At 43.9% G+C, this 23957-nt stretch overlaps 1 protein-coding gene and 1 long non-coding RNA gene across 2 annotated transcripts in view; one reads left to right on the top strand and one right to left on the bottom strand.

Annotated features, from left to right (window-relative positions):
• The window catches only part of LOC129542529 (uncharacterized), a 116649-nt gene that overhangs the window by 68246 nt on the left and 24446 nt on the right, over positions 1-23957 (top strand). The gene's annotated exons all lie outside the window — the stretch shown is intronic.
• Positions 1145-9929, bottom strand: LOC129542473 (polyunsaturated fatty acid (12S)/(13S)-lipoxygenase, epidermal-type-like). Its single transcript, XM_055404918.2, has 14 exons — positions 9795-9929; positions 9214-9415; positions 8923-9004; positions 8716-8838; positions 8099-8202; positions 7796-7956; positions 6819-6962; positions 6514-6723; positions 3584-3670; positions 2949-3118; positions 2705-2827; positions 2018-2117; positions 1756-1923; positions 1145-1663 (listed from the first exon to the last, which is right to left on the bottom strand). Exons 1-14 carry the CDS (start codon positions 9927-9929, stop codon positions 1484-1486), a joined length of 1989 nt encoding a protein of 662 aa, XP_055260893.1. The 3' UTR covers positions 1145-1483.

Below are 23957 nucleotides of genomic sequence, written 5' to 3'. Positions count from 1 at the left end.
TGTAGTATGTAATCTCTAGTTGCATCTATGTTGCTGAAAATGGCATTATTTTATTCTTTTTATGGCTGAGTAGTATTCCATTGTATATATGTACCACATCTTTATCCATTCATCTCTTAATGGACCTTTAGGTTGTTTCCATGTCTTGGCTATTGTGAATAGTGCGCATGTACTTTTTTGAATTAGAGTTTTGCCTGGATATATGCTGAAGAGTGGGATTGCTGGATGATGATTCTGTTTTTAGTTTTCTGAGGAACCTCTATACTGTTCTCCGTAGTGGCTGCATCAGCTTACACTCCACTAACTGTATAGGAGAGTTCCCTTTTCTTCACACCCTCTCCAGCACTTGTTTTTTGTAGAGTTTTTAATGATGGCCATTCTGACCAGTGTGAGGTGGTACCTCATTGTAGTTTTGATTTCCATTTCTCTAATAATTCTGCTAGTTCCCTTCTTACCCCTTCTTTTTGATATTCCTTCCCAGCTGTGATTAAATCATGAGGTTTTTTCCTGAACTCATATTGGAAGTAAAATTTTGATCTGCTCCCTAGCAGTATGTTTCTAGTGAGAGTCCTCTTCATACAGAAGATTTTTTTGTTCTTTTCCACATTTGTCTCTGTACAGATGCAGGTGGAAAAGAACAGAAGAATCTTCTAGGGTGTGCAACTCCTGTTTTTAAGGACTGTTTTCTTAAAATGTGTTTTCCTATAACTAGAAGGAGAATTCAAATGGATTCTATTATAAATCCTACATGCCCCTATTTATTTCACTGGCCCCTGTCAAAGATACAGACCTAGTCATCCAGGGTAACCCCGTGACATTTCACATGTATATTTTCCCTGGTGATTTTTCAGTTCTACCAATAGGCCCTCCTTTCCTTCTCCTTTCTTCCACGCTGCTCTCAACTCTGATTTATGCAGTTTCCTATACAGCTTTGCTGGTATTAAATGCTTTGGGCAATCAGTCAGAACTTCCCTAATTTAGGTTTAAAAGGTTTAAGAAAACCCTTGAAGGATGTATTAATCACAGGAAGAAATTTGTGTTCCAGGAAAGCATCTTTATTTTTCTTCCTTGGAATCTGAATGAGAGAACAGGAAACAAACTAAGATCTTTTTTGCTACCTCCTTCCTTCACCATGCATAACCAACTTTATTATTTAATTAGATCTTTTCATTTATTTTATATATCTTCTCATTTCATTTATATACAAACTAGATTCTTTGAGAAAGAGGAGATGGGGACAAAGGACAAAGAAGTGTAGGGCTAGGTGGACACTAAGGTAGGGCAGCTGTGGGTAGGGATGGGTTCCAAAATTCAGTGGGAACCATTCATTATATATTCCCTAGAGTTGGGTGATGCAGCATCCCTGAGCACTGACCACACTGCTTAGGGGACAATCTGTTCACCAGAGGCTTTGGCCAAGTAGGGTGGGGTACTCAAAGGGTACTTAGGGAGGGCAGAGTTTGGGAATGATGTGTGCAAGGCATCAGATGGTCACACTGTTCTCTACCATGCTGGGTCGAAGATACTCATAGGGCAGGTCCAGGCCTGCATTCCGGACCTCAATCTCCTTGTCCAGGGCAGCCAACTCCTCCTGGAATTGCTTCAGCACAGCTTGAGGCCCAAGGTCAGAGAAATAGTTTTCTTTGTGCTGCCCCAAGGCCACCTGACAGGGGAGAACAAAAAGGTTCAGCCCGTGGACCCCTCAGCCAAGATCACTGCTCCTTCTCCCCTAGGATGTAGGCATCCATCTCTAACCATGACAGGCTGGCGTCGGCCAAGGAATTTTATGAAGGTCTTCTGTGTTCGGGCCTGGTGCAGACTGGGCAACGAGTCTACTATATCCTTCTCTGTCACATCCTTGGAGATGGGCGGAGGCTTCTGCATGGTGCATGGACCATTAGGGATCCAGGAGTACCAGTCCAGCTGCAGGTAGGAGAGCCTCTCAGAAACCCAGGCATTTGGTTCCCTATCTTGTACCTCCCAGCAGCCCCAGGGGACGAGGATCACAACAGGTTACCTGGCCCTGGTGGGTGGAAGCATGCTGACCAGTGCACGTGAAGATGCACATGGTGAGGAAGTGGCAGAGCTGAGCTCGGGACTCTAAGGAGATGGGGAACCTGTGTGAGGTAAGAATTTGAGGCTTTGAGATCAGGACAGCAGACAGTTGATCTCAGGCAGTGAAAACTATCTGGGGATACAGAAAAGAATTCCTGTGTGCTTGTGCCTCTGATACACGCATAGTGTGTATTCACATGTTTATGGGCTTGGATGAACGTTGGCATTAGGGAGAGAGGGTAGGAAAAGGTGAGGGAAAATAACTAAGGGAAATGTATTTGGTTCCAGAGGAAGCTCTTAGCAAGTTGCATAAGGATGGGGAATGCTGTATGAGAGGGTGAGAAAGGAAAGGGACTGGGGAATCAGGAGTGATTAGAATTAGAATTTCTGCAGGAAGCTCTGAGTCTTGAGGCAGGTTGTCTGAAATTTTTTTTTTGGCTTTAAACTTTTTTTTTTTGCACTGAGGTATAGCCAGTTAACAAACTTGTGAGTTTCAGGTGAACAGCAAAGGGATTCAGCGGTACATATACATGTATCCATTTCTCCCCAAACTCCCCTAGGGTGACTTACAGTACTGTGAAAAGGTGTGGCTTGTTGACAGATGGGTGTGAGTTGACACAGGGTCAGTGGGGAGGGATCTGGGCCTTACCCCCGGTCCTGGGCCCCCTGCAGTCCAGTCTCAGTGATCTCTCTACACCAGGCCTGCAGTTCTGGATCATCCTTCACAGCTCCATCACTCTTGTAGAAAAGACTGACCATCTTCTCTACATACCTGCTCCCCAGGGAAGAAGACACTGGGTCTCAGATGGCCAGCCTAGGACCTTCTGGATCTGCAGTCCCCCTTGTTCTCACCAGAGGGCCCACTGGGTCTTCCCTGTTGGTGTTGCTCTCACCGGCTGATGACTCCCCAGAGCCTGAGCGCATCTTGACCATAGAGAGAAGACTTCACATCCAGGAGCCCACGGTCTGCCAGGTCATCAGGAGGGCAGAAGGAGCGATAGGTCAGACCAGCTGTGGCTCTCTGGAGAATGTCTACATGGCCACCACTCCCAGTGCTCACCACCTGAGGGCAACCCACAGCAGATAAATTAGTGTTTGCCATGTCAGCTTAGGGCCTCCCTGGTGGCTCAGAGGGTATAGAATCCGCCTGCAATGTGGGAGACCTGGGTTCGATCCCTGAGTTGGGAAGATCCCCTGGAGAAGAGCATGGCAACCCTCTTCAGTATTCTTGCCTGGAGAATTCCATGGACAGAGGAGCCTGGAGGGCTACAATCCATGGGGTTGCAAAGAGTAGGACTTGACTGAGTAACTAAGCACACAGCACATGTCAGCTGAGAGGGATGGCAGTCAGGGTCAGGAGATTCAAGCCCAGTGGCCCTACTCCGGCCCCTTTATGAAGGAAGCTACTCAGGTGTGAGGCAGATTGGGGGAGGCCTTTGGTAGAGGACACAGAGCTTCAGGGAGGAATGGGAAAGTGAATTCCTTCATCCTTGTACCCTCCTCCCTCTTTCCCCATCCCTCTCCATACCAGATCAAAAATTCCCCATTCAGAGACAAGATTACTCCGGGCCAGCACGTTGATCTCCATGGTGTAGCGAAAGTGTGGAATCAGGAGCTGATTATGGAAGAAAGAATTGGGACACAGTCAAATAAGAGGGGACCAGGACCCATGAGTAGAAAGGAGATTAAAGGACCAGAGAGAGGAAATAAACAGGGGAGAGGATGGGTCTTCATGAAAAGAAGAGAGTGCCTGTTGGATTGTATTGGGTCAGGTTAAGATTTGGGAGAAGGAAGATGAGGAACTGTCTTCTTGGGGTCACCCAAGGTCAAAGGTTTTAGGAGTTCACTTATTTGCACAGTTTCATGTAATATATAAGAATTTTAGGAGTCCTTTGTCTCACATCACAAAAACTAGAAAGTTTCCTACATGTGAAATTCTATCTTATACCTGTGTCTTATTCCTGTCAGTAAAGTATCTCTACTGCCTTCCAACGAAAATCTTCGCATCCTCTTTGCCTTCCCTAGGGATGTCACTCCTACTCATTCTCTCTCTCTCCTCTTTCTCTTGCTTAGTATTTGATACTCTAAAGAAAAAAGGCCTTGGCTTAAACTTAAACCACTCTCTAGCAGCATCGTCATTGCTTGCTTCCCCTTTCATAGCAAGTCTTCTTTTTTAAAAAACTTTTTATTTTATATTGGAGTATAGTTGATTAATAAAGTATTAGTTTCAGGTGTACAGCAAAGTGGTTCAGTTGTATATATACATGTATCTATTCTTTTTCAAATTCTTTTCCCATTTAGGTTGTTACAGAATAATGAACAGAGTTCCCTATGCTATACAGTAGTCCTTGTTGATTGTCTTTCTTTTTTTTGTTGTTTGTTTTGTTTTAAATTAATTTATTTATTTTAATTGGAGGCTAATTACTTTACAGTATAATGATGGTTTTTGCCATACATTGACATGAATCAACCACAGGGTACACGTGTCCCCCCATCCTGAATCCCCTTCCTACCTCCCTCCCCACCCCATCCCTCTGAGTTGTCCCACAGCACCAGCTTTGAGTGCCCTGCTTCATGCATCGAACTTGCACTGGTCATCTGTTTTACATATGGTAATATACATGTCTCAATGCTATTTTCTCAAATTGTCCCACCCTCGCCTTTTCCCACATAGTCCAAAAATCTGTTCTTTACATCTGTGTCTCTTTTGCTGCCTCGCATATAGGGTCATCATTACCGTCTTTCTAATTCCATATATATGCATTAATAATATACTGTATTGGTGTTTCTCTTTGTGACTTATTTCACTCTGTATAATAGGCTCCAGTTTCATCTACCTCATTAGAACTGACTCAAATGTGTTCTTTTTTATAGCCGAGTAATATTCCATTGTGTATATGTACCACAACTTCCTTATCCATTCATCTGCCAATGGACATCATTAATATAGCAGTGTGTACATGTCAGTGCCAAACTCCCTAACTATTCCTTCCCCCATCCCCTGCCGCGGTAACCATAAGTTCGTTCTGTCAGTCTGTAAATCTGTTTCTCATAGCAGGTTTTAAAGGAGTCACCTAGTATTGTCTGTACTTCCTCACATGATATTTTTCTGCTCAGCCCACACTGATCAGGCTTCTGCCACCTCCACTCCCCTGAGATAGGATTAACCAGTGGATTAACCAATGACTTCCATATCAACAAATCCAAATGTCACTTCTCTGTAACTGTGTTTGCTTCTCAACAGCATTTGACACAATCACACCTCTCTCTTGAAACATTTTTTTCTTTTGGCTGACCTGGTATCACACTTTCTGTTTCCCTACTTCCTCAGTAGATAGCTCTCCTCTTGCTCCTTTTTTTACTTCATCCCCTCCTTTCAATTTATAAGGGTTGTGACACCCTAGAGTTATATCTGGGCCAAATTCTCTGCTGTCACTACAAACCCTAGACAGCTTAATCTAGTCTTCATAATGACTTTAGATATGTCTGTTTTCTGATAACTTTAAAAATCTATACCTTCAGCCACACTCGCCTTCTAAGATGGCCCACACTCTGTGGAGTGTGTTTCTCTCAAAATAAATCTGCTTCTTACCTAAAAAAAAAGAAAGAAAGAAATCTATATCTTTAATCCTGACCTGTTCCAAGAACTCTAGGCTCATATATCTAACTGCCTTCCTGACTTTTTCTTTTTCTTTACGTCTTTTTTTTTTTTTTGCCATATCACATGACTGTGGGATTTCAGTTCCCCAACCAAGGAATGAACTCAGGCCTTGGCAGTATAAGCTCAAATTCTAACCACTAGGCCACCAGGGAACTCCCTTCTGACATTTCAAGCAGAGCTCTTGATTCTTCCCCCCACCAAGTAACAGGGCTTTCCCCTCATCTTCTCCCACCGCCCTTTCCTCCTACTCAGCGCTTGGGTCACTCACACCCTCCTCTCCAGTCTCCCCTGCTATCAGTCATCATCCATGCACTTCCACAGAGCTCTCTGACTGTAATGTCCCGCCCCTTACTATCCAACCGGCAACATCCTCAGCGCAAATTTCAATTTCTTTCTAAAACCCATTCTCACTCTTTAATCCTAGGCATTTCCATAGCACTGTGTATATGTGTGTGTCTGTGTAAACTGAGATTGCTGCTAACCTAATATGCCACAAGGTCATGTGTAAACATCTCCAGAGTCTAGGAGTGTGAAATCTGAAGGGCAGTCAGATGCAGAATTAAGAGATGCTGAAAGGTGGTGCTAGTGGTAAAGAACCTGCCTGCCAATGCAGGAGGCATAAGAGATGCGGGTTCTATCCCCGGGTCAGGAAGATCCCCTGGAGGTGGAAATGGCAACCCACTCCAGTATTCTTGCCTGGAGAATCCCCTGGACAGAGGAGCCTGGCAGGCTACAGTCCAGAGGGTCTCACAGAGTTGGACACGACTGAAGTGACTTAGCACAGACGCAGGAAATACCTTGTAGATAGGATGCAGGCTGGGCAGGCTCCTCATGGTGGCCACAGAAATAACCTCGGCTATCAGGTGGCCCCTCAGCAGGTGTGACTGTAGCTGGTGCAGCTGGAAATCAGAGCTCCGGACCCAGGTCTTGGCAAGGAGCCAGGCCATGGGGGGATCCGAAGGCAGGAACAACACAGGTGGGGGGCATCCATTCCGGGGTGGCTGGAGCTAGAGCAGGAGAGAGAGCTGGGGGCTAAGGACCTGAGTGTCCAAGTCCCTAAGGAAGATCAATGACTTGGGGCAGGACACCTGGGTCCTCTCACCTGGATGACCATAGGTAAGAGTCTTCCATCGGGCTGGAGCTTCAGCATGACCAGAGGGGCTGCTACATACTGTTGCTTAAAAATGATGACATTAGGCTTGACCTCATCCAGCAGGGAGAAGTCAGCTTCAAACAGAGATCCAGTCTAGAGGGTGGATAGCAGGGATAGATAAAGGGATTGAGGTTAGTTCTGGACCTGAGAGGTTAGTTCTGCCCTTCTCTCATTGGTCAGGCTGATTCCTTTCCCTATCCATCAAGTCTTTTACTTAAATGTTAATCACTTCTCCCATAACCAAAGCCCTAAATGCAGAGTTTCCATGTCCAGTATCTTTCATCAGAGTTGGAGCTCTCTGACGTGAATTTTGTGGTTTTCCTTGTACCGCCTTCCCGCACAACAAAACTCTTTGCTTATCACCCTCCTTCAGGCTAGAGCCAAATGTGGTACGTTTCTTTTATCTGAATTCCCCTCCCCCCAAAAAACATAGCCCCAACTGTCTCAAGGGCTTTGTTTAGTCTCTCTTGCTATTTCCTTCCAAAAGCTTGGGGCTCTTCCCTAAGGCTGAGAAATAGCTAGTGAAGAAAGAAGAGATGAAAGGGGAGATGGAAGGGGAGTAATAGCAGAAGGAGATAACAGAAGGAGTTGGTGTAGATCAGTGGTTCTCAACCCAAGATGTTACTCCCTAGAAGATGTTTGGCAATACCTGAAGACAACTGGGGAATGCTGCTGACAGCTAGTGGGTTGTAGCCAGAGATGCCACTAAGCATTCTACAGTGCACAGGACAGCCTCCCACAACAGAGTTATCTGACCCAAAATATCAGTGCCAAAGTTGAGAAACCCTGAAGTATAGATGGAGGAGGGTGTTGATTAAACAGGTGCTGATGGAGGAAATGAGGGAAGGGGGAAGAGAAGAATGAGGCAAAGAGGAGGAGACCGGAATGATAGCTGGGGTGGTGGGTGAGCAGATGAAGCACAGCACCTGGAGTTCTTTCTCCAGCTGTGTCTTCAAGTCTTCCATTTCCGGAGGCAGCACCAACCGTGACGGGAGACTCGTGGAGCGTCTCAGGAGCATGGGGTTTGCCCCATTGAGGAACTGGTACCCAAATAGGGCATCATCCTTCCAGGAATTGCGGACCCGCTCTAGGGACATCAGGTGGAAGGATGCTGTAAGCTCTGAGCTCCTGATGTCACTGCCCTATTACTCTCCTACCTTCTCCCCTCTCCTTTCAGATCCCTGAGTCAGAAATATGTGGGTAGGTCTGGGGAGGTTAAGGTAACTGACCAGCCAGAGGAGTTTTTCCTCGCGGGAATACTTTATTGAAGTCTTCCAGTCTTCTTACAGAATTTGTGAGATCTAATGTCCCCTTTAAGGCCAAGTCCTTCAACCTGTGGAGAGAAGGCCAGTGCAAGAAGTTCAGGAAAAAACCCCACCTTGCATCCTGGGAAGAAGATGTCAGCCTTAACCTGGCACTCAAGAGTTGGACCATAAAGAAGGCTGAGTGCTGAAGAACTGATGCTCTCGAATTGTGGTGCTGGGGAAGACTCGAAGGTCCCTTGGACATCAAGGAGATCAAACCAGTCAGTCTTAAAGGAAATCAACCCTGAATATTCATTGGAAGGACTGATGCTGAAGCTGAAGCTCCAGTACTTTGGCCACCTGATGTAAAGAACTGACTCACTGGAAAAGACCCTGATGCTGGGAAGGATTGGGCACAGGAGGGGAAGAGGGTGACAGAGGATTAGATGGTTGGATGGCATCATCAACTCAATGGACAAAAGTTTGAGCAAATTCAGGAAGTTAATCAAGGACAGGGATGCCTCATGTGCTACATACAGTCCATGGGGTCGCAAAGAGTTGGACATGACTTAGCATCTGAACAGCAACAACCTGGCACTCACACTTTTGCCAGAGAGAGACTGAAGTCTAAATCCTTATCTTCAAGAAATCTCTCGTTTCTGGGAAGATCCCATTGTGTATTCCCTGCTATAGGCAGGATTAATCCCTCTTTCCAGAAACCCCATCTGGAGGAAGAAGATGGAATCGGTGTAAGTAGGGTGGTGGGTTTCTTAGGATCTGTTAGGGATCAAAGGCTTCCTGGGGCTCACCTGTACAACTTCCTTCTTTCCTCAAGCTCTTCTTCCCGATGTTTCTTAAACTGGTTCTGGGGATCATCCCTCATGGTCCGGGCTGGGGAAGGGGTCGCAATAGAACAGGGTCTCCATTAACATAGCTTGGTGCTCGGACCCCTTCCACAACTGAGCTGCTCAGCCCCATCCTTTCCCTTTTCCCTTTCCCTCCATCTCTCTCTCCTTTCCCTCCATCTCTCTCTCCTTTCCCTCTTACATCAGAGCATCCAGCCCACCAGATGCCGCCCCCTGTTTTCCCACTGCTCTCACCGGTGCCCTCGGGCAAGCAGATGATCTCGTTGCCCTGCACCCAGCGGTAGCAGGGGAAAAAGGCCTCGCCTTGGGTGCCGGGACCCTGGACCGCGATCCACTTGCAGAACCAGTCGAAACCCACCAGGCTTTTGTGCTTGCGCAGCTTCACCAGCAGGAGGCGCCCCAGGTATAGGGAGACTTCGACCTCGAGTTGCACCTCCTGCAGCACAGGACGCGCTCATACACGGGGTGTAGGGTTCTCGGAAAGGGTGGATCAGAGAACCCTCCGAGAAACTGGCTTCTCTTTCTTCTCCGACCGCTCCCCGGAAGAGACCTGAATCCGGGTTGGAGGCGAGGAAGAACAAGCCACTCCGAGGGGGACTTAGGCCGGCAGGCGTCTCCTTTTCTCTGCCCCTCCACCCGGGCAAGGAAGCGCAGCGCTTCTCTCCCAGACCTCTTGCCTTCTCTTTTGCTACCTGGTACCCCACCCGTGCCCGACCTCCTTCCCCAGATGCCCAGGGGTCCCTTGCTGCCGAGGCTCCAGCGCCCCCCATGTGCGCCCCTCCGCGACCGCCGCAGTCACCACCTTCTCCACTAACCCTGATCCGTATCGGCCGCAGTATCTTCCCCAGGTCCTTCTCCCCGTGCTCTCCCACCAGCCACAGCTGCACCCGGTTGCTGGAGCCCGCCAAGAGCGAGTCTCCGGTGGCGACGCGAATCCTGTATTTGCCCATCTTGCCCGGGCTTGGACCTGGGTGGGGTACCTGAAGGAAAAGAAGCCATTTATGGGACTCTGAGGCCCAGCCCCCGAGAAAACCACACCCAGACCAGTGTCTCTGTTGTGTCTGGTTTCAGGGTCCCCACCTAACACCCACTGGTTCGTCTCGCCCTCAGATGTGCAGGTCCCTGTCTTGTCAGCTGCTGTGTATCCACAGGGTTTCTCACAGAAGCTCAGGCAGGTGAGCAAAAGAGAGAAAAACTCACCCACCCTTATGCATTTGGCAAGCACTCCCTGATGCTAATTCCACTCCCAGCTAGGAGTTGAACACACACACCGGCCTGAGGATGATGACAGCTAAACAGTGTCATCACTGTTTCCCTGTCATGCCCACCCAATTTTGGTGAATAAGTAAGATAGCAACAGGCAAGAGAGATAAGGGTGGTGGGATCATTTGAAGTGTGGGGGTGTTTTCAGTGAAGAGTGAGTTAACCATCTTGGCATTTTTTCGAGGATGAGGATGAGATAATGCCAGACAGGTGAAACAGAGAAGTTTGTTGTCCAGACTCCTCAGCCAAGAGGAGAGAGTTTGGAATTCCCCTTCAAGTCCAGCCCTGAAGCTTCCATTGGACTTCCCCTGAAATGGGCTGCTTGGGTCCAGCACCGTAGATGGAGCATCAGTACTGTACCTGGTCAACACACTTTCTTTGCAGCCAGTTTTCCACCCCCACCCCCTCCTAATCTTTGCTCTCCGAAGCCTCTTTAGGGACCACTGCTGTCCCAGGTACAAATTCCTTCCAGATTCCTTCTTTGAATGTTCATTTCTACCCACCCGTCTAAGGCACTCCATCTCTCCAGTCCATTTGCCTCTTCCCTGGACATCCTGTTCCATTGTGAACGAAAAGGTTTTGAATCCACTTTTTGCTTAAACCCTGCTTCCATCTCCTCTGCTGCAATAGTTAATCAGAATAGTTGGATTAAGTGAGAATCAAAAAGTATACAGACATATGTAAACATTTTAAAATGAAATCATAAATGTATAGCTACTGGTGAACTTCCCTCATAGCTCAGTTGGTAAGGAATCTGTCTGCAATGCAGGAGACCCAGGTTTGATTCCTGGGCTGGGAAGATCCCCTGGAGAAGGGATGAGCTACCTACTCCAGTATTCTTGGGCTTCCCTTATGGCTCAGCTGGTAAAGAATCTGCCTACAATGTGGAAGACCTGGGTTCATTCCCTGGGTTGGGAAGATTCCCTGTAGAAGGGAAAGGCTACTCACTCCAGTATTCTGTCCTGGAGACTATACAGTCCTTGGGGTCACAAAGAGTCAGGCATGACTGAGCAACTTTCCCTTTCATAGCTAGCTACTGGTCAATGTTTTTACATAGGGCAGGGAGTTTTCGAGAGTAGGTTCAAAATAAGAGATTCTTTACGTCTTTCTTACATAAACCAGACCCAAGTGAGTTGACATTTATTTTTTATTTGATTTTTGTATGGAAGTAGTTGATTTACAGTGTCATGCTAGTTTTAGATATACAGCACAGTGATTCAGTTTATACATATATATATTCTTTTTCAGATTTTTCCCTGTACTGTACAGTAGGTCCTATTGCTTGTCTATTTTATATATAGTGGTGTGTATAGCAATATTTCATTCTTCTTATGGCCAAGTAATAGTCTATTCTATATATACCAAGTTTTCTTTATTCATTCATTTGCACTTAGTTTGCTTCCATGTCTTGGCTATTGTAAATAGGTGCACATATCTTTTTGAATTAAAGTTTTCATCTTTTCCGGACATAAACCCAGGAGTGGGATAGCTGGATCACATGGTAGCTCTATTTTAAGGATTCTCCCTACTGTTTTCTATAGCGGCTGCACTAATTTACATTCCCACCAAGAGTGTGGGAGGGTTCCCTTTTCTCTACAGCTTCTCCAGTATTTATTATTTATGGACTTTTTGATGATGGCCATTCTGACCAGTGTAAGATGATACCTCATTATGGTTTTGATTTACATTTCTCTAATAATTAGTGATGTTAAATATATTTTTGTGTGCTTCTTGGTCATCTGTATGTCTTTTTTGAAGAAATATTTTATTTTAGTCTTATATCCATTTTTTATTGGATTGTTGGAATTTTTTTGATGCGGGGTTGTATGGGCTGTTTGTATATTTTAGAAATTAGCCCCTTATTGGTTGCAGCATTTGCAAATATTTTCTCCCAGTCAGTAGGTTGTCTGTTTGTTTTGTTGATGGTTTCCTTTACTGTGCAGAAGCTTTTTTGTTTGATTAGGTCTCATTTGTTTATTTTTTAATTGCAAAATATTTTGTGCAAATATACTACAACTAACATATCTCTTTCTTTGTTGATTGGCATTTGAGTAGTTTTCAGTTTGGAGATATTGTGACTAGTACTGCTATGAACATTCTAGTGAATTTTAGCAAACATATATACATACATCTATTGGCTGTGGGAGATCCAACCAGTCCATTCTAAAGGAGATCAATCCTGGGTGTTCATTGGAAGGACTGATGCTAAAGCTGAAACTCCAATACTTTGGCCACCTCATGCGAAGAGTTGACTCACTGGAAAAGACTCTGATGCTGGGAGGGATTGGGGATGGGAGGAGACGGGAACGACAGAGAATGAGATGGCTGGATGGCATCACCAACTTGATGGACATGAGTTTGAGTGAACTCTGGGAGTTGGTGATGTACAGGGAAGCCTGGCGTGCTGTGATTCATGGGGTTGCAAAGAGTCGGACGCGACTGAACGACTGAACTGAACTGAACTGATTGGCTGTATAATTAGGAGTGGAATTGGGTCATGGGGTATGTATATTTTCATTCTTAGAAAATACTGCCAAATGGTTTTCTAAAGTAGTAGTACCAATTTATACTCCCAACATCAGTGCATGAGGGTTCTGTCTGCTCCACCATCTCACTCCATGGCACTTGGTATTTTCCATGCAGGTATGTTCCCTCCTAAAGAGGACAGTGGATATTGGAGAGCAATTAGCAGTCTCTGCCTCAAATAGAGAAGGAAATGGCAACCCACTCTAGTATTCTTGCCTGGGGAATCCCATGGACAGAGGAGCTAGCGGGCTACAGTCCATGGAGTTGCAAAGAGTTGGACAAGACTGAACCGACTTAGCACACATGCACACCTCAAATAGAAACACCTAAATACAGAAATTTACTCTGGGGGTAACAACACCTTCACTTTTTCAAGTACTTTCCAGACAGTTTTCCATTTTGGATAGAGAAGTAGTTTTCCATTTTGTCCCCATTTTGGGACAAAAACCGTTGGGGTTTTTGTCTAGGAACACCTGGGTGCTGGGTATTCTGTGAATGGGAGTAGAAGAAATCAACTATTTTTAACACAATATTTAAATTAATATCTATTTGTAACCCTGCTTCTTAGTTCTCTTTCATCATACTTTGTACCTGGAATGCATGACCCTATCTAAGGATCTGAAAAAAGGATCAGCTCATCCACAATGCAAGCTTCTCACCTTTTCAAGTCTGCAGCTTCTTTTACCCCCCTTCATCATTCAACCCCCCATCTCCTTTCCATCTAAAAGCTGTTGGAATTTTCCATTCACTTCGGATCTTCCCCAGCCCTTTTCAGTATGGGTCCTTCCTTGTTCCTTTATAATCATTTTATTAGCATCTTGGGAAGTAAAGGAGAAACAGAGCCCTCAATTCTTCATATCCAATCAGAAAATCTTTTTTTGATTGAGTAAATAGTTTGTTAGGGTATAATCCTTGCTGATGGAAACTAAACACTTTCTGATGGGCCATAAATATCTGTTGAAAGGGAAATAAATAGAATGAGTACTTTTTGCACAAAAAGAAGGAACTAAAGAAGATGGAATAGAAAATGTAGGAGGGGAGTCCCTCTCCTGACATGACACTGTGAGGAGTTCAGTGGACCCAATCTCTAGTGAAACTAGTGCAAATTATTTTTAAATAACAACCATTTAAAATTTCTGGAGGGCTACCCTGGTGGCTCAGTGGTAAAGCATCCACCTGCTAATGTTGGAGACGTGGTTTTCATCCCTGATCTGGGAAATCTCACATGATGTGGAGCAACTAAGCCCTTGTGCCACCACTACTGAGCGTGCTGTCTAGAGCCGGGGAGCTGCAACTACTGAGTCCATGCACCCCAGAGCCAGTGCTTCAAAGCTACCGCAGTGAGAAACCAATGCACCTCAACTAAAGAGTAGCCCCCACTCGCTGCAACCAGAGAAAGGCCCATGCAGCAACAAAGACCCAGCACAGCAAAAAAATAAATAAAAGTTTAAAAAGAGATAAAAACTACTATGTATAAAATAAATAAGCTACAAGGATATATTGTACATCACAGGGACTACAGCCAAAATAACTGATCAGTTCAGTTCAGTCACTCAGTCCTGTCCGACTGTTTGTGACTCCATGAACTGCAGCACACCAGGCCTCCCTGTCCATCACCAACTCCCCGAGTTTACTCAAACTCATGTCCATTTAGTCAGTGATGCCATCCAGCCATCTCATCCTCTGTCATCCCCTTCTCCTCTTGCCTTCAATCTTTCCCAACATCAGGGTCTTTTTCCAATGAGTCAGTTCTTCACATCAGGTGGCCAAAGTATTGGAGTTTCAGCTTCAACATCAGTCCTGCTGTAAATGGAGTTATAATCTATAAACATCCTAAATCACTGTCTTGCACACCTGAAAGTAATATTATAAACCAACTATACCTCATTTTAAGAAGATAAATATTACATACTGATGAGAAAAATAAAATCTATATAAGTTAACCGTGCAGAACAACTGTTATTATTAACAAAAATTTACTCAGTATTCTTATCTCAAAATACATTCTTCCTACCTCTCCAAAGTGTTTGGATGAGTAAAAGGGAAATTTTTACTCATATGAATTTACATCAAGCCAACTTTTAGTGATCATAAAAAGCCTTAAACACTTTTTACTGAGACTTTTAATTAAAACATAGAAGAACTTACTTTTAATCAGTAGGAGAAAAAATAAGTGAATAATTTTAATCACTCTAAATTTTTAATCAAGGCAAACCCTCTGGTAGATTAAGTTGTTCTGTAAAATTTGGGTAGAAGGTGGCTCTACATAGTGTCCTGGAATTTTCCAAAATCTGAAATAAAAGTACAAAATGATATTTAATTTATGGAAGAATTGAGATATGTCTTTTTAAAAGGCTAAAAAATGTAACTTTCTAAATTCCCTATACTTGCTTTATAGGTCAGATAAGTTACATTACACTATTATTTAAGAATATATAAAAGTGTATGTGTGCGTGTTAAGTTACTTCAGTCATGTCCAACTCTTTGCAACCATATGGACTGTAGCCCACCAGGCTCCTCTGTCCATGGGATTCTCCAGGCAAGAATATAGCAGTGGATTGCCATGCCCTCCTCTAGGGAATCTTCCCCATCCAGGGATCGAGCTCGCATCTTTTACATCTCCTGCATTGGCAGGAAGCTTCTTTACCACTAGCTCCACCTGGGAAGCCCATATGAAAGTATATATGTGTTCAGCTAAATTGGTATTATTTAAATTAAAAAATGCACATGACTCCCAAATGTGTGTCTAGTGTGGATCTTTTGCTGAGCTCCATACGTTCATATACATCTCTATCTTGCATCAAACTCAAGTTTTCAAAAAATTATTCACTCCTCTCCCTCAACCCCCTCACTCTCACTGTCACCAGATCCTCATGCTCATCTCTACTGATGTCTGGAGCAATGCCACTGCCCTCGACGTTCATCCTGGGAATTTTCAATTGATTCTGACTCCTCTCTAACTCTCCTTAGTCACCAAGCCACTTGATTTAGTCCCCTTTGTATTTCTCATGTCTATTTCTTGCTATTCCCCCTCAGTTCAGTTCAGTTCAGTCGCTCAGTCGTGTCCGACTCTTTGCGACCCCATGAATCACAGCACGCCAGGTCTCCCTGTCCATCACCAACTCCCGGAGTTCACTCAAACTCATGTCCACAGAGTCGGCGATGCCATCCAACCATCTCATTCTCTGTCGTCCCCTTCTCCTCCCACCCCAAATCCTTCCTAGCATCAGAGTCTTTTCCAGTGAGTCAACTTGTCGCATGAGGTGGCCAAAGTATTGGAGTTTCAGCTTTAGCATCAGTCCTTCCAATGAACACCCAGGATTGATCTCCTTTAGAATGGACTGGTTGGATCTCCTTGCAGTCCAAGGGACTCTCAAGAGTCTTCTCCAGCACCACCGTTCAAAAACATCAATTCTTCGGCGATCAGCTTTCTTCACAGTCCAACTCTCACATCCATACATGACCACGGGAAAAACCATAGCCTTGACTAGACGGACCTTGGTTGGCAAAGTAATGTCTCTGCTTTTTAATATGCTATCTAGGTTGGTCATAACTTTCCTTCCAAGGAGTAAACGTTTTTTAATTTCCTGGCTGCAATCAGCATCCGCAGTGATTTTGGAGCCCCAAAAAATAAAGTCTGACACTGTTTCCACTGTTTCCCCATCTATTTCCCATGAAGTGATGGGACCAGATTCCATGATCTTCGTTTTCTGAATGTTGAGCTTCCAGCCAACCTTTTCACTCTCCTCTTTCACTTTCATCAAGAGGCTTTTGAGTTCCTCTTCACTTTCTGCCATAAGGGTAGTGTCATCTGCATATCTGAGATTATTGATATTTCTCCCAGCAATCTTGATTCCAGCTTGTGCTTCTTCCAGCCCAGCGTTCCTCATGATGTTCTCTGCATACAAGTTAAATAAGCAGGGTGACAATATACAGCCTTGACATACTCCTTTTCCTATTTGGAGCCAGTCTGTTGTTCCATGTCCAATTCTGACTGTTCCTTCCTGACCTGCATACAGGTTTCTCAAGAGGCAGGTCAGGTGGTCTGTGATTCCCATCTCTTTCAGAATGTTCCACAGTTTATTGTGATCCACACAGTCAAAGGCTTTGGCATAGTCAATGAAGCAGAAATAGATGTTTTTCTGGAACTCTCTTGCTTTCTCCATGATCCAGCGGATGTTGGCAATTTGATCTCTGGTTCCTCTGCCTTTTCTAAAACCTGCTTGAACATCTGGAAGTTCACGGTTCACATACTGCTGAAGCCTGGCTTGGAGAATTTTGAGCATGACTTTACTAGCGTGTGAGATGAGTGCAATTGTGCGGTAGTTTGAGCATTCTTTGGCATTGCCTTTCTTTGGGATTGGAATGAAGACTGACCTTTTCCAGTCCTGTGGCCACTGCTGAGTTTTCCAAATTTGCTGGCATATTGAGTGAAGCACTTTCACAGCCTCTCCCTTATTATAATCCCCTATTAGGAATAGGAAAATGCTGTCATAACTGGTCTTCCCACTCCAGTATCTTTCTCTAGTCACTAAACCTCTGCCAAGTTGATCTTTCAAATGAGCTGGTCTGATAATGACACTCCCATTCTCAGCAATCAGCACTGGCTCCCTGCCATCACTGCAACCTCAGAAAATCCCACTACAAGCTAATCACCAATGAATCTTCCTATACCTCAGTTTTTTACTATAAAAGGTAGTGCATAGAGATTCTGGAAGATGATATCAGCAGAGGCAGCAATAGATTTTGGATTTTCCTGAATGTTCACATAAAAACAGACAAACAACTATGTATCAAAACCAAAAACCCATTGATTTTTTCCCCCTTTTTTGGCTGTGCTGCAGGGTATGCAAGATCTTAGTTCCCTAGCCAGGGATTGAACCTGTGCCCTTTGCAGTGAAAGTGCAGACTTCCAACCACTGGACTGACAGGGAAGTCCCCAAAACCCATTGAATTTTACATTTATATTTTTATATTTACAAAAATTTGGACAGCAAGTTGTCCTACAAATCCTGTAATACAAGTGAATTGGGACAAACCACCAAGAGCCACAAGAACTATGAGTTTTCAGCATCTCATCTGGCAAGAGAACACAGAAGGAAGCAACAGGAAACCTGACAGCAGGATAGATAGAGCAGGCCAGTTTGGGAACAACAATTGAAACTAAAGAGGGATTTTTTTTTTTCCCCTACTTTAACAGCAGGTAGGTGCTCGGGCCTGTGATTAGACTTAAAGGAACTAGAACAGGCCATGAACTCTTGAAACCGACCAACTAAGGCCAGGACAAAGCTTCACACTGAGGAGAAACTCCTTGGACAAGTTCAACAAAGATGAAGGAAAGAAAAGATCCCGATAAAAGTAGGGAAGGGGAACAGATCCAGGAAATCTCAACAATCAAGACACCATGGTTGTGAACATTACAAGAAAAAACAAATAGAAGGAGATCTTGAAAGTTTGAAATGCTAGCTGAGCAGAGCCTCTTCCAATAACACAGGAAAACTAAATTCACATAGAAACAGCTATACAAAGGGAGTAAGGTGAAATGCCATGCAAAGTTACTATAAGGAAAAGAGAGAATAAAGAAGAAAACTATAAGAATACACACAGATGTTTATAGCATCTTTATTCATAATTACCAAAACTTTGAATCAACCAAGTTGCCCTTCAGTAGCTGAGTGGATAAATAAACTGTGGTACACCCAGACAGTGGAATATTATTCAGCACTAAAGACAAATGAGCTATCAAGCCATGAAAAGACATAGAGGAACCCCAAATACTTTCACTAAGTGAAAGAAGCCAATCTGAAAAGGCTACATACCGTGTGATTCCAGCTATATAACATTTCAAAAAAGGCAAACCTGTGGAGACAGGTTATGATATAAAAATATCATAGTTGCCAGGAATTAGGGAAGAGGAAGGAATGAATCGGTGGATCACAGAGGGTTTTTAGGGCAGTGAGAAAACTCTGTGTGATACTGTAATGATGGATACTTGTCATCATACATCTGTCCAAACCCACAGACTATAATGCCAAGTGTGAGCCCTAATGTAAACTGTGGGCTTTGGTGACTTCAGTGTGTCAGTGTAGGTTCCTCAGTTTTAACAAAGGTACCACTCTGGTGGGGGATGCTGATAATCGGGGAAGCTGTGCACGGGTAGGGGTCTATGGGAAATCTCTATGTTCCTCTCAATGTTGCTGTGAACCTAAAACAACTCTTTAAAAATTGTCTTTAAAAAAAAAGTACAAAATAACATCATTACAGAAAATGAAAGCATACCAGAAAGACGATCAAAAACCAGAGCAAGGGCTCAGAACAAATATTAAAACTTATAACGACGAGTTGACTCACTGGAAAAGACGCTGATGCTGGGAAGGATTAGGGGCGGGAGGAGAAGGGGATGTCAGAGAATGAGATGGCTGGATGGCATCACTGACTCGATGGACATGAGTTTGAGTGAACTCCGGGAATTGGTGATGGACAGGGAGGCCTGGCGTGCTGTGATTCATGGGGTCGCAAAGAATCGGACACGACTGAGCGACTGAACTGAACTGAACTGATAATCAAGGAAACTTTCCTGAAATAAAAAACATGAGCAAATACGATGCAACATATTATGAGTATAATATATACCTACGAAAATCAACCTAGAATGACCAGCACTAAGACATGATCTGATAAAACACACTTTAAAGAAAAAGAAAAAAAGATATTTGATGCATCTAGACAAAAGGCATATGACTTATTAGGGAAATATAATTAAATTGTCATCAGACCTTTTTAACAGCATAGTAATGTACTGCTGCTACTGCTAAGTCACTTCAGTTGTGTCCGACTCTGTGTGACCCCATAGACGGAAGCCCATCAGGCTCCCCCGTCCCTGGGATTCTCCAGGCAAGAACACTGGAGTGGGCTGCCATTTCCTTCTCCAATGTGTGAAAGTGAAAAGTGAAAGTGAAGTCGCTCAGTCGTGTCCGACCCTTAGTGACCCCATGGAGCCCTACCAGGCTCCTCCATCCATGGGATTTTCTAGGCAAGAGTACTGGAGTGGCTTGCCATTGCCTTCTCCGTAGTAATGTACTAGTTAAACTCAAATTTACCAGAATTACCTTCCCTCTGTGGTTCTGGATGAGGGTTGATCAAGAGAGAAATTTGCATAAGATTTGGATCGCTTAAGAGAAAGAGTAGCTATTTTGTTGTTGTTGTTTTCACACTTGGAGGGTTGGAGGAGGGCCCTAGGCACTGTGCCAACTCATGCACGTTGCTGCTTGTCTGCTGGCTCACCTTATTGATGTGGGATACCACCTGGGATCACAGCTTCTTCAAATTCCCACCAGATCACTTCCTTCAGATCTTTAAGTCCTGGGCCAGCAGCATACAGAGCTCCATGGTGAATGCACTAAATTCTCCTGTGGGTCTTCACACCATTGACGCTGACAGTAGAAAGAGATATATACAGGTTCCAGTTTGTCCTCACAAGTTCCAATTTGTCCTTTCTCTCTTCCACTTCACATCTAAATTTCCATCTGCTAGCTGAGCTGACTTTTAGAGACTTTAGTCTCTGTGCTAGTCACAGAGGCAGCAGACACGCATAGTCTTCTGCAACAGCTCCTTCAATTGTGTAAGGTCTAATTCCTGTATTAATCCCTAATTTTGTATCACTCACAGGATTCTGCTTCTCTGATTGAATGCTAACTGATACAACCGATGCTTTGTACCAAAAGAAAATGAAGAGATATATTTAAGATGCTCGTAGAAAGAAAATGTGAGTTAGGGATTTTAGATCTAACAAAACTGGTTTTCAAATATAAAAGGTCTAGACAGACTGTTATCAAAATGCAAGAAGCTGGAGAATGCTGTTCCTATGAGTCCTTCCTAAACTATCCAGTACTAGAAAATGACCTTGAGACAAAACTAAAACAAAATTGCTGGAGAGTCAGAACTGGTGATAAGCATTGAACTGATTGTTACTTGTAGAACAAAATAAGGATTAAAAGGAGGATGTTTTGGATTTTTAATTGAAGTAGAGTTGACTTACAATTATTCAAGTGTACAGCAAAGTGATCCAGTTATACACATCTCTATATACTTTTTCAGATTCTTTTAATTATTTCTACAAGATATTATTGGGCTTCCCTGGTGGCTCAGTTGGTAAAGAATCTGCCTGCAATTCAGGAGACCCAGGTTCGATCCCTGGGTCGGGAAAATCCCCTGGAGAAGGGAAAGGCAACCCACTCCAGTATTCTTGCCTGGTGAATCCCATGGTCAGAGGAGCTGGGTGGGCTACAGTCTCAGGTTGCAAAGGGTCAGACACGACTGAGCGACTTTCATGTTCACATTCACAAGACATTGAAACAGGTCCCTGTGCTATACAGTTAATTCTAGTTGTTTATCTATTTTATATGTAGCAATGTGTATCTGTTAATCCCAAGTTCCCAATTTATCCCATCACCCCTTTTCCCTTTGGTAACCATCTGTGAGTCTGTTTCTGTCTTATAAATAAGTTCATTTGTATCATTTTTTTATATTCCACATATAAGTGATATCATATGATATTTGATCTCTCTTTCTCTGTTTGGCTTACTTTTCAGTTAGTGTGATAATTTCTAGGTCCACCCATGCTGCTACATATGGTATTTATTATTTTATTCTTTTTATGGCTAAATAGTATCACATTGTATATATGTACCACATCTTCTTTATCCATTCATCTGTTGATGGACATTTAGGTTGCTTCCATGTCTTGGCTGTTGTATATAGCGCTGCTATGAATATGATGTGCATATATCTTTTTGCATTAGAGTTTTCATGTTTATCAGATAAATGCCCAGGAATGAGATTGCAGGATCATAAGGTAGCTCTATTTTTAGTTTTTTAAGGAATCTCCATACTGTTTTCCACAGTGGCTACACCAACTTACATTCCCACCAACAGTGTAGGAGGGTTCCCTTTTCTCTACACCCTCTCCAACATTTATTATTTGTAGACGTTTAAATGATGGCTGTTCTGACTGGTGTGAGGTGATACCTCATTATGGTTTTGATTTGCATTTCTCTAATAATTAGCAGTTAAGCATTGTAGGTTAGTGTCTTGAATTTGTACAGCCATAGAGTTCTGGGTGGGCTACAGGTACTGTTCCAGGCTGGGTGGGGAGGGAAGGGGAGAGACTCAAAGAGACTCACAGTGCTAATCTTGGCATTAGCAAATGCAAAGATTATACCTATGGGATGAAAGCTGATAAACCTGCATGAGTTTCGAAGTACCTATGTTGGTCATTGGTTCCTATTTCAGTATCTAAAGCTGCTGAGTTTATTTCGAGTGTAGCTGGTCACTGACCACAGTCATTCCTACTGTATCATTACTGTTAGCAGACCCTGCTCTTCTTTCTTGCTCCTAACTGTATCCATATGTGTTAGCTTTGCTGGTCTGGATGGGATGAAATATATACACGGCCTTCCTAAGGTGCCCCCAAAGTCTGGGGAACCTGCTTGTTTACTCCACTCTTTCTTTCCTGGCAAAAGGAATGATGATAACATTAATGTAGGCTTGAAAAAAGGATTAAATCTGGATCAGATCAAGTCTCTTGATCTAGCTGCTTGGTTGTGGAAAATACATGGGACAGAGGTGTTGAACTGTACCATGAATAGGCAATCAGCAAAATCCAGTAACTCCACTGGTCAAGCACCCTGGGTTCTCCAACATAAATTATAAGGGTAAGGGAAAAGAGGGAAGGAGAAACTATGGAGTAAAGGAGATGTAGAAGACATATCATGTTTAATTAATGAGCATTACTACAGTGTTTACACATGCACACTTGAGTGATAAAACCAAGAAGAAGTGCAATGAAATGATGGCTATAAAAGTCAGTATGTTAGTTACTTTTGAGAGAAAGGTATGTGGGGAGGAAGGAGTTGTGATCAAGGTTGGTTTGTCCTGTTTTGGTCAAACATTAGGGTGACATCTAGTCGATTATAAGCACCTCGGTGGTGGCAGAGACCACTTGTCAACTCATCTTCACCTCCCAGAGCAGAGGGACAGTAAGTAATAAATGCTCAATACATATATATTAAGTGAGTGAACATGTGATTGGGTTTGTATTTCTTTTGTCTGTCAAGGAAGTATCCCTGGTTTGTTTACAGTTCCATTGGACAGACTCCTGTTGCTTTTTTTTTTTTTAAGCATGCTTGTCTAATCAGCCCAGCCAGTAGGCAAGGATGTCTAGGGACAAAGTATAATCTTGCTCAGGGCCACACAGCTGATAAGTGCTGTGTGGATCCAGGATTGGACAGAGGAGCAGGCTACAGTCCATGGGTTCACAAAGAGTTGGACATGACTGATCACACATGTTCAATCTTCCTTCTTCCAGGACTGGAACTTAAGCAGTGCAAGTCCAGAGCCTGTGTTCTTAACCACCACTCTTCTGAAATCCTGTCCTGGAGAGACTGTAGGAAGTGGGAGCCTCTGAGCCCATCAGGGACTACATTCCTCCTTCTGGGATTTCAAGTATCTATTCAGTCACTCAACTTTTGAAAAATGAAATCTTTTTTTTAATGTAAAAATGTATATATAAAATAAATGTACAATGCTGGTGTTGTCATTTTGCCCCAGGATTGTGATCACTATGTAAGAGTCCCCAGCCCATCCATAAACTGCAGAGGGAAAATTCAGGTCCTTCTGGACACTCTTGTTTTATTCACAGGGAGGCAGGAAGTGTTCAAAGTTCTTAGGCCAGCTCTGAAGTCCCCACAGCTGGCCTATTTCTCTTGGCTTTATGGGCTGGTTTTTCCCATGGTCATGTATGGATGTGAGAGTTGGACTGTGAAGAAAGCTGATCGCCGAAGAATTGATGCTTTTGAACTGTGGTGCTGGAGAAGACTCTTGAGAGTCCCTTGGACTGCAAGGAGATCCAACCAGTCCATTCTAAAGGAGATCAGTCCTGGGTGTTTATTAGAAGGACTGATGCTAAAGCTGAAACTCCAATACTTTGGCCACCTCATGCGACGAGTTGACTCACTGGAAAAGAGTCTGATGCTAGGAAGGATTGGGGGCGGGAGGAGACGGAGACGACAGAGAATGAGATGGCTGGATGGCATCATCAACTCGATGGACATGGGTTTGAGTGAACTCCGGGAGTTGGTGATGGACAGGGAGGCCTTGCGTGCTGTGATTCATGGGGTCGCAAAGAGTCG

The sequence above is a fragment of the Moschus berezovskii genome, chromosome 20, assembly GCF_049115385.1.
Source record: "Moschus berezovskii isolate FMDL1 chromosome 20, NW_MosBer_1.0, whole genome shotgun sequence".
NCBI lineage: Eukaryota > Metazoa > Chordata > Mammalia > Artiodactyla > Moschidae > Moschus > Moschus berezovskii.
The sequence above is the reverse complement of the archived record's forward strand: the minus strand, read 5'-3'. Positions and strand labels throughout refer to the sequence as shown.

Excerpts from the sequence above, each read along its gene's own strand:
- LOC129542473 (XM_055404918.2), bottom strand. The coding sequence starts at position 9,929 with ATGGGCAAATACAGGATTCGCGTCGCCACCGGAGACTCGCTCTTGGCG. Across the intron at positions 2,118-2,704 it reads CAGGGGGCCCAGGACCGGGG|GTTCCCCATCTCCTTAGAGT; the intron begins GTAAGGCCCAGA and ends TACCTCACACAG. Across the intron at positions 1,924-2,017 it reads CTTCCACCCACCAGGGCCAG|CTGGACTGGTACTCCTGGAT; the intron begins GTAACCTGTTGT and ends TCCTACCTGCAG.